Source organism: Vicia villosa, unplaced genomic scaffold (assembly GCF_029867415.1).
Source record: "Vicia villosa cultivar HV-30 ecotype Madison, WI unplaced genomic scaffold, Vvil1.0 ctg.001657F_1_1, whole genome shotgun sequence".
NCBI lineage: Eukaryota > Viridiplantae > Streptophyta > Magnoliopsida > Fabales > Fabaceae > Vicia > Vicia villosa.
Window position 1 is genome coordinate 89,170 of NW_026705689.1, and position 11,683 is coordinate 100,852.

At 32.3% G+C, this 11,683-nt stretch overlaps 1 protein-coding gene and 1 pseudogene across 1 annotated transcript; both read right to left on the minus strand.

Annotated features, from left to right (window-relative positions):
- Positions 1-7,326: 7,326 nt before the first annotated feature.
- On the minus strand, positions 7,327-8,746 carry LOC131636173 (uncharacterized; annotated as a pseudogene).
- A 436-nt stretch (positions 8,747-9,182) lies between these two features.
- Positions 9,183-10,530, minus strand: LOC131636174 (glutathione S-transferase T3-like). The gene has a single exon (XM_058906829.1). It carries the CDS (start codon positions 10,528-10,530, stop codon positions 9,421-9,423), a length of 1,110 nt encoding a protein of 369 aa, XP_058762812.1. The 3' UTR covers positions 9,183-9,420.
- Between the last annotated feature and the right edge of the window lie 1,153 nt (positions 10,531-11,683).

Consider the following 11,683-nt stretch of genomic DNA (forward strand, 5'->3'; position numbering starts at 1 on the left):
GTCAAATTCATGTAAATAGCGTAGTTTACATTCCCGCAAAATCGATGTAATAGCGTAGATTTACTTTCCGCATTTTACATTTCTGCATTTAAATTCCAGTACATATAAAACTGCGTGTATGCCAAAGATTAAAATTGAATCGTTAGATCACTAACTTCAAAGATAAAATATCTGAATTAAAACACAATCACACTTGCACCTCTTAGGGTAATCCCTCTTTACTCTTTTCAAAATCAAAATCAAATTCTACTGTTTCAAATGCAAAATCGAACTTTCGTTTACATCCGGTAAAAGGATAGTTTTTTAAAGGAAATAGGAAAATACCTTATAACTTAGGGTAGACCTCCTAATTTGCTTGCTCAGATCAAAACAAACAAATCTCTCATATATCATTGTTTTTCAAAATAAAACTTTCAAAAAGACAATACTTTGTATATATCCAAACGAGGATCATTACGAAGTTAATGTTCTTTTTTCAAAAACATCTTTTCGAAAGATAAAACACTTTGTATACATCCACACAAGGATCATTACAAAGTCAATTTACAAAAGTATTTGAAACCACATACAAGCATTTCAAGGCAAGAGAAAAGTAATTCAAAAGAAGTGAGCTAAGCAAATTAAAGAGCCCATGGATAACCATGGATACAAAGGGTGCTAATACCTTCCCTTTGTATAACCTACCCCCTTACCCAGAATTTCTTAAAGGTCTTTTTCTGTTTCTTTTATAAACCTTTCCTTAATTGGATAAAATAAAAGTCGTTGGCGACTCTCTGATTTTCAAAAACACAAAAGCAGAAAGAAAAGAGTCAGTTCGCGTATCTCTCCGCAAAAGGTAAGGTAAAAAACCGAGCGCATGACAATCATCCATATTGTAATGTCTTTATTTGATCTTGTTGTAATTTCTTTGGATAATATGAGTAGCTAAACCCCCCAATGCTAGGGGATGTCCCTGATTAACATTTGTGATGATTTTGAATTCCGAATTTCAATAATATGTTTATCTTTCACGTTTAATTTAATGGTACAAGGTTTTTAACGCTTTCCTCGTCGGACCAAGAGGGTTGATATATGACAAACAATTAGGATGGACCTCCATTGTTAGGGTTTTTATACCATTAGACTTTAGTAGATATCATCTAGGACTAGGAATACCCTATAGTAACCGGAATATTCTTGATAATTCAAAGGCTTGATTTCATCATAACTCACTAAGGAATTAGGTTTTAGGATGAATGTTCAAAGTTTTTCCCACTAAGGACTTAGAAGCAAATACTCTTAAGAACTGGTAATTGATAAGTTGGATTTTATTATGAAACAAGGGTTCAGAATTGTTACATGTTAATGCATACACCTACCCTGGCATGTTACTCTTATTTGGACAAATACATATTTTACTTTTATTTGCAATTAAATTTATAATTTCCAAACCTAAAACCCCCAAGGATTTTTGTGTAATTGAATTGAAACATAACTCTGTATTGATACGCAGTCCTTGAGATCGACATTCGGGGAATTTCCCTTTTATTACTACTGAGGCAAAATAGTACACTTGCTATTTTACCGATCAATCTCCTTCACCACATTTACCAAAAATCATACACATTGAAGATATGTACTCTTTATGCAGAAAATACATTGAACAGGTTTTAGATGTTAAAGGTGATGATAACTACGATTATCGCACTATTTTGACTTTACTTGGTAAAAGAGACGAGAATCATACACTTGTCTACCAATAACTTCTCAACGAGTTTAAGGTGCATAAGGAATCATACACAACTCTATACATGAAAAAAAGAATATTTTGATGCAATCCATGCATTTCTTATTCCTTGTATTAGCGGTCTGGCACGAGAGGAAAAATGGAGATGCTTCCCTGAAATGGGTCATCTTATAGAAAATGCACATAATAGGGTGTATATTGATGTGAAAAAATATGGTTTCTTTATAACATTTTTTCCATTTCAGAGCGGCCCACCTTAAAATCCAACCAAACGCATTATGTGTATTAGGTGGCTTTCAAATTCCCTAAATTTTGTTCAAGTTTATTTGAAACTGAGGTGTCATGTACCACATACATCACCGAAGTGGATAACTCACTCCACAAAAGAAGCAGAAACTTGGTCAGATAACTTTCTAGAAAGAATGGCGGAATTCATCAAGTTGAACAAGATTGAAAGAGAATCAAATCAACACAAGTAAAAGGCGGAACCACTCATACATTTAGATTTGGGTGGTGACACATATTTTGATTCATTTTAGTTTTTATCTAACAATGTATTTAAGTGGTGACTTGTGTTTTGTATGTAATGGTGGATTGCTACTGTAATTTGGATACATTTTGATACATTTTAATGTATATTCAACATTAATTATATAAATATTGGTTGTTCCATTTTTCTAAATTTTTATTTTTCAAATTAAAACATGGTCTCATAAAAGATTAAGTATGAAAATGTGTTGTGAAGGGTGAATCTGAAACTGTACTTTCGTACTCACCCCATTTTATTGTATAAAATACAAAGAGGAGTTAATTCGGAACTACATTTCCGTGTAAACCCTTTTTTACGTGATTAACTAAACGTAACAGGGTTAGTTCAAAAGTACATTACTGGAAAATCCTCTAAGACATGATTGAGTTTCTAAGGCCATTGTTGATAGAAACTTCTATAAATATGGATTCCCCTCATGTTGTTAACAAAAACACCACAAAATTTCTCAATATTCGTATCCCACATTTGTCTACTTCAGCAGTGAGAGACCCCCTCTTGAATTTAGGTTCACTAAAATCACTCGTCTTATCGGTATGAAATTCACACTAGAGAATCAATTGGAATACTCAGACAATCAAAGAGTTGTGAACTCTATTATGTTTCAACCTCGATTGACAATAAAGGAAAGATACAGTTCAGCAAATTTGAGCTGAAGATGGATGAAGATTTAACAATTATGTGGAGTACATTTCACTGTTACGAAACAAAAGGTCTGATTGAGGTGGATGCGACGATTGCAAGTTTGACCAAAGATATTTTAGAAATGTTGAAACATTCTCAGTCATCTATTGATTATGAAATGTAATTTTAGATTTAGGTTAACGATTACCTATGTAATTTTATGTTTTTTATTTATGTCATAACAATGACTGATGTTAATTTATGTTGTTCTTCTCATTTTTGAATTTGCTTTTTGTTTGACAAAATATAGAAGATTCTAGATATGTGCTTCTGTAACAACTACAAAACTAAAGTTTTGAATTTGTTCAACTTTGTTTTGGCTTGAGTCTGAGATTTTATTGAAGTGTGGACATTTTGGGTACGTTTGGAAGTGCAATTCTGGATTTTAGGGGCATTATTGGTTTTTCACCGAGGTGTGTGGGAACCACTAAGGGTAGATTGAGCAATCCCCTAAATATATTGTTTTGATCCATCCATTTTGCCACCCCTACTTACAACCAATAAAAGATAAGACAATTCAAGCACTAGTTCAATGCATCTGAATGATACACTCCAGAGGGATTTAGATGGTTCTCTCAAGATGATATTCATGATGAAGAAAGAATCGGATTATTTAATGATCATCAATGTTACATTGTACACTACGTGTAATTTGTGATGTCAAAATTAAATTAAATTGTGTTTTGAAACAAAATTATTGAATAATGATGAAAGAATTTTTTATAGAGTTTAAGAAAATAATATTTAATCATTAGTGAATGAGTTTAAGAAATTAATATGCATAAAACATGATTATCTAAATGTTACTATGTAGACTACGCCACTTTGTGTCCATAAGGTATAATATGGACACCTTAATTACATTCTTGAAGTCCACTCCAAATAGAGGCGTTGGTGTTGAGAATTATGGTTGTGTCTTGACTGTATAATTTGAATAGTGCGAGAGGGAAGTTTTTTAAAATTTAAAGAATTTGAAATAAATAATAAGGGAAATGCTCATCCCACCCTATAGGATGTGACTTACACCTTTGAAAAACTGAGAATGTTATTCTTGCGTTTAGAGATGCATCCGCGAATGCGCCTTAAAGCATACCAGCCCTCATGTTTCAAATAGGCACCCCATTTTTTCCAAAACCTAATCTAGAGATGCACCTCCGTAATTTTTTGGAGTATTTTCAAAGATGCATCTCCAATATATCCCCTGAAGTCATTTAAAGGTTTATTTAGGGGGTATTTCAGAGACGCTTCTCTAGAAATCCCCTGAATGCTTTCAAGGTAGCATCATTGTCTCAACATTAATATTTTATACCAACTTATATTTTAGGTCATTTTAGGCCATAAATTGAAAAACGGATACACTAATTGATTCGAACATGCTACTCATACATTAAAAAAGTCACACATTAATTAAAGTAAAATCAAAATGTACCGATCATACATAACTAGTTTTGAAGATACAACAAAATAATATAACAAATAAAAACTACTAAGTATGTCTAACCCCATTGCTTTTCTTCCTTTACTACAAGGTATCTCGTGCCTCGAAAACAATGCCTTCTACGGGGGCAAAATGGGGAATTCTTTCCTAAAATATTCCGGCCTCTATGTCTAATCTCCCCATATCTACAATACGTTGACAGACCGCTGACACATCCTGCGTGTGGTGATCCATAGCCTTAAGTACCCCTGGTGTCAGCTACCTCATTTGCAGCCTCGATTGCGTCAGCCCCCAAATATGTAACCATCATTTTGCTGGTTTCCTCTCGACCGAGCTTTCCATGGTCTAGTAGTTCTCCCGTAATGAGAGATGTAGGAGGCATGGGATGTCATTTGGAGTGATGGTCATCTCGCCAATAGGAAGGTAGAAAGAAATTGTCTCTAAATGTTATCTCTATGCAAATGCCTTCTGCATGCCATGGTTTATGGTCAAGTATGCAGCAGCACATAATTGGCCATAAGTTATCATCGACTTGTGGGCTCGTGGTCCTAGGTGTGGCTATTTTACGTCGTACAGTTGCAGGTTTGGGACACGCGACCAAGTATAATTATGTCAGGGTTTTTTCAGCCATTGCACCTGCGTTAAAACTAGAAAGTCACATAAAAAATTCAACCAAAAAACAACCAAGTACAAATCCAAGGATACATATGATTCAAAAACAGGTCATACAAAATCCAGATATGCATCTCCGGATGAAGTTGTGATTTTCAACAATAGGAAAACCCCATTGCTGCCCTAACCACTAACCAAATAAAAATGCATGTCCCATAACAACTACCTATTTTGATTGCACTACTATCTAATGCAGCTTAAACAACTTATGTTACCTAAAATATAATTCAAAACACACATAAAAAAAGAATGAAATGAGAAACTTACCGGATCAAAGTTGTGGATGAGAAGCTTGAATGGAGTGAGTAATTTTGCAGCAAATGAAATTGAATGTATGAGTGAACTTGATGAAACTTCCTCAAATATGGTTTGAAAATGATTTACAGCAAAAGAGCTCGAATGAAGTTTTTTGAATTACTTTTCAAAAAATGAAGGAGGAATAGGGAAGGGTCTGACACGAATATATGAAATAAAAGCGTCAGGGGATACATTTTGGTAAAACTCCCTAAATTTTAAATTAAAGGTGTTTACGGAAATACATTTGCGGATCAATCTCATAAGCATACGAAGATACATCTCCGAATTAAGTTTTGACAAAATAAAGATGTCTCATTAATTTACGCTGAAAAATGTGTAAAAAAGATACGTAAGATGCACCTCCATATGCTAGAAACAATTGTGACTTTTTCCAATAATGGGAGAGCACGCATAAGAATGAAAAAAAGTAACTTCCAATAATAAAGGTGTAATGAGCAACTCTCTTTCATTTTTTATTGGGCAAACATAATCCACTCATGTTACTTGGATATTTTCAATTGCTTGCTATCCGTTGCATGACACACAACTCATCAAACTTATTATTTTCATATTATTAAATTGATTTTATTCATTTAAATAACTTATTAAATATTAAATAATGATTATTATTGTTTTATAGATATTGTTTTATATTTATTTGAGAGAATTCAATCTTTTAGTAAAAATTTATTTTAACTCTTAAGAAACTATATGACTCATTTTTTTAGTAATTTATTATTCATAATATGTAATGTATATGCAAAACGATAGTTTTAAATCAATTAATAAAATGATAATTCTATTTATAAAATTAAAGTTTTTATTAGATTATTAATAAATATATTTTATATTTTGTACCCTTTTTTAGTTTATACACCATTAATTTTTTGTTGAATGTACTAAAATTATTAAATAATTATGTTTGTTCTATTTAATTTCGCGTAATAATTTTGAATATTACATTATGTAAAATTTGATTTATGTAACCAATTTTATTTAGTGCGAGAAAGTGTCTATCTCATTTAGTGCAAGTTTGATTATTGTTGTTGTATTATAGTCATATCTAATTTTCACTTGACATTTTTGTTATCTTTTAAAATAAAATAAAAAACCTTTTACTTTTTCTAATACCAAATCATCTAAATAATCAGAATATCTTTCTCTTTATTTTCTTTTATTCTTTTACCCATTCATCACCAAACAAAATGTAAAGAATACAAAATTAAATTATTCTAATTTATTTTTAAGAAACATTTTTATATTATAAGTATATATATATATATATATATATATATATATATATATATATATATATATATATATATATATATATATATATATATATATGTAATGATGTGTTAAGACTTGGCATAATTTTGTTGCAACAATAAACAAATATTAATGAGGTAGCATTATTTAAAACATGATAATTAAATTGCAAACATATATAGGCAGTGAGTCATCCAAAAAAAAGTCAGCCGTGAATATTCATATACCAGATCAACCTCTTGGGCCAATAAAGAATTTGTTATTTCAATTAGTAGGTCGGTTATGTAAGACTATGTACAATGGTTACATTATTTAACACCCTACTTTTTCACTTTTTATCTTCCACATCATCTTCTCTCTCTTCCACCTAATAATTCAACACCTATTCAATTTTTTTTCACTACAATGGTTTTGTTTAATAAAATTCAACACCCTACCCCACATCATATTCTTATTTTCTTTTAAAGTTTTGTTTTTATGATTATATATTAATATCTATTATCAATTAAAATTAAATTAAAATAATTAATATTTAAACTTTTTTTTTTAAATTTAATAATTTATTTATTTTTTCTAATTTTCTATTCTTAATTTTTTTTTCTTGCAAGTAATAAATAAGAGATGTAAAAATAGTTATTTTTTAAAAAAATAAAATTATAAAAAAACTTAAAAATGCAATAAATACACTAAACACACAACACACTAAAAAAGAAACACACAAAAAATGAAACACACATAATTTAATTAGTACAATAGACTCGGCTCACAAACAATTTATTTAATCATGAAATATTCCGAACTTTTCCCATATGTGTTTGACTAGATCTGCTTGCAATTCGTGATGTACATTTGAATCACGCATCACAGATCTAGCACGCACGTGATTCGCAAATGCAGGTAGCACCTCGGTCGAGAATGACTCCGGTGTACTAGACTCACTTGCCTCAGATTGATCATAATCTGTCCAATTTTGAGCATATATATCTCGTTCATCCTCAACAATCATATTATTTAATATGATACATGACCTCATGATGAGAGCCAAATCGTTTATGTCCCACAAACGGGCTGGTTCGTGGATGATTTTAAATCGAGCCTGCAACACCCCAAATGCACGTTCGATGTCCTTCCGACATCCCTCCTAATATTTTGCAAATAACTTATCTGGTTCACTTTGAGGAAGTCTAATTGATTTGACGAAAGTTGGATAAGAAGGGTAGATACCATCAGCAAGATAGTATGCCATATTATACGGTCGTTGATTCACAAAGAAGTTCACTTTTGGAGTATTTCCCTGTTCAACATCATCGAACACAGGTGAACGATCTAAAACATTTATATCGTTCAATGTGCCTGGACATCCAAAAAAGGCATGCCAAATCCATAAATCATAAGTTGCAACTGCTTCAAGAATAACAGTGGTGGTTCCCTTATCTCCCCGGGTAAATTGACCTTCCCATGCTGTAGGACAATTTTTCCATTCCCAGTGCATGCAATCAATACTGCCAATCGTCCCCGGGAACCCCCGCATTTCACTAACACGCAGTATTCTTTGCAGGTCATCTTGCGTTGGGGCTCTGAGGTACACTGGCTCATACAAATGTATGATTCCTTTAAAGAATCTACGTAAGCACTCCAATGCTGTAGTACCTCCTATTTTGATGTATTCATCGACCGCATCGGCCGCCACACCATATGCTAACATTCGCATGGCCGTGGTACATTTTGCTAATGGAGATATACCTTCTTTTTTTGTTGCGTCAACTCTTTGGGTGAAGTAGTTGTCACTACTGGATAGTTCCCCAACGCTCCGAAGGAACACATGTTTCCGCATCCGAAATCGTCGACGAAACATCGCATCATCGTATGTAGGTTGGTCTGCAAAGTAATCGTCAATTAGTCTTTGATTTTCCGCTGTATGATCTCTGTTGAGATATTTTCTCTTGCCACAGTGTTTATATCCTCCCTCTATTTGATTTCGTCGCTCATTAAACCGGTTGATGATATACCTCTCTTCGATTTCAGACTTCCTTTTGTAAGCTTCAATATCAAAAGGAAATTCTGTAGGATCCATTGATATTTTTGGTACATCAATAGAAGAATGAGCTCCCATTTATAAGAAATCAAAATACAAATAATATGACCAAATAATATGACCAAATAATATGACCAAATAATGTGACAAAATAAGAAGACCAAACAATATGACAAAATAGAAATTCACATGCATTGATGGTTCATTTGTCATATATGTATAGTAAATTCACATGCATTGATGGTTCATTTGTCATATATGTATGGTAAACTCACATGCATTGGTGGTTCGTTCTTCATTTATTTTTTTATCTTAATGGAGTTCTCTAAATATAAGAATGAGACTCACATGCATTGATAAGTCTTATTCTCATCCAAATCGACAAGGTAATTATTTAGGGAGTATATATTCCAAATGATGTGACTAAATAATGTGACAAAATAAGAATCAAAGTACAAACTACAAACAAATAGTGTGACAAAATAGGAAGATCAAATAATGTGACAACATGGAAATCAAAATACAAACTACAAATAACGACTTGACAAAATAGGAAGACCAAATAATGTGACAACATAGAAATCAAAATACAAACTACAAATAACGACTTGACAAAATAGGAAGACCAAATATTGTGACAACATAGAAATCAAAATACAAACTACAAATAACGACTTGACAAAATAGGAAGACCAAATATTGTGACAACATAGAAATCAAAATACAAACTACAAATAACGACTTGACAACACTTAATTTCCAAATAGATCGCGGCCTAACTTTTCCAACAACTCTTTGCTTCGGTCATCGAGATGCTCCTTTGAACTTAGCTTCATAAACATCTTCATCTTCTTAGCCTCAGTATTTTCTTTCAACAATTGGTTAGCCTCCTCTTGCCTCATGGCTATTTTGTCCAATCGTTCCAACTCTTTCTCCTTAAATTGTTTGAATTCATTCCACTCTTCATTGACCGATTCCAAGGTTGCGCCCTTGCTTTTTTTTTTACCCTTTTTTTTAGCTGCATCCCTCCCCATTGGGCGAGCACTTGATCCAACAGAGTTGGAATCACTTACATCACTCTCATGGACTCTCTTAGATCCACTACTTCCAGATCCAGTATTTCCTCCTACCTGACTACCGTAACGTGGTTGATCATGGACAGCAAGCCATTCTGACATTAAAAGAAAATGTCCACTCTTACCACTTGAATATAATTCATGCGCTTTTGCCAATACATCATTCTCCGACCACCCGCTTTGTTGCATACGTTTAGCATTATCATAAGCGCCAATCCATTTATTGAGTATTCTGCTCATGTAGTTGTAATGATTTCTGCATGCAGCTCCATCACGGGGAGGATCAAATGAGCAATGCTCATTACAATAATCAGCAATTTTCCCCCAATATGAATCACTTTTTTGGTTTCTCCCAACAACACTATCTGTTCCATATTTAATCCACCCACTAATTAGAACCAAATTTTGATCAGTGGTCCATTTGGGGCTTTTCCGGCGTATAGGAGTTGAATCATCTGCATTTGGAGTGGCTCCTTGACCACCTCTCATGGCACCAATATCCATTTGTGTAGAAAACTCAGGAAATTCATCAACTCCAACATTCGAAATATTTTCATTTCTCATCGGAGTAGAAGAATAATCAGGGGGTGTTTGAGATGAATATGGCATCATTCCATAATATGGGCGATAACTTGGATTAGATGACGACATTATGAAATTCGGAGGAAATCCATAATTTGGTATATTTTGGGGACCTTGTTTGTTGGAAGATTGATTTTGAAATATATAGTTGAAAGGATAATTAGTAGAATTTTGGGTGTTAAAAGGGTTATTGTTGGGATCCATTTCACTACAAGGATGTTTAGAGCTACAAACAATGATTTTTTTTAAGGCTAAATAGAAAAAAAATTGAGAGAAAAAAGTGAATTTTTTTTAGGGTTAAATAAGTTTTTGGTCCCTATAAATATTCCAGTTTTCATTTTTAGTCCCTCCCTGCCTTTAGGCAACGGTTTTTACAAGAAAATCGTTGCCAAAATCAGCTAAAACCGTTGCCTAAAGATAGGGAGGGACTAAAAATGAAATTGCAATATTTATAGGGACCAAAAACTTATTTAACCCTTTTTTTTATGAGTCCAAATCAAATGAACCAAGTCTCTATTTATAGAGGAAAAAAAATAATGAATTTTGATAAAAATAAAAATAAATAAAAAATTTATTTACTATGAAATAATTAATTTTAAATGATTAAAAGAAAATAAAATCTAAATAATCACAACAACCAATAAAATTGTGTAAAGTGTTGCATGTGGCCCCACTTTTTTCTCATTCAACATGTTGAATCTTTTCAACACCAATTAATCCACATCACATTAAACACCTCATTCAACAAACCATTGTAGACATTCAACTATTGAATAATTTTTTCAACACCCCCATTGTAAATGGTCTAACTAACTTAATTTCATATGAGTTAACAAATTTTGAATTTGTCAGGTCAGTCATCTTTTAACCAACTTAACAAAACTTATATACTAATTACATATGTTAACCAGAATTAAAGCAACTCTCGCAGCTACCAAAATCACCTATCTACGTCATTGTCTTCACTTGCTTCAATAAGTTGGAAGATCATATTTGCACAAAGTTCTTGAACATTTTTCACTTCATCCTTATGAAATGACTTTGAATCTCCAAATACTTGAATAAATAAATGTTGACATAACATTAAATTATTATCTCAAATAAAAATAAAAATAAAATAGTACTAATAGTTTAATACGACTTGTTGAAAAAATTGTATTACAAACCTGTTTCCATGAATCAACCACACCAGAAGATACAATGTTCAACATATGTATCATGACATAGTAGCCGCACTCATAATTTGCAGATTTCCTTTGAGACTAAAATTGAATACGATTAAATGTGAATGTTTAGTTAGGAAATATTATTCAAAACGTAACCATAAAATTATTCATTTTGATTCTAAACAACTTAC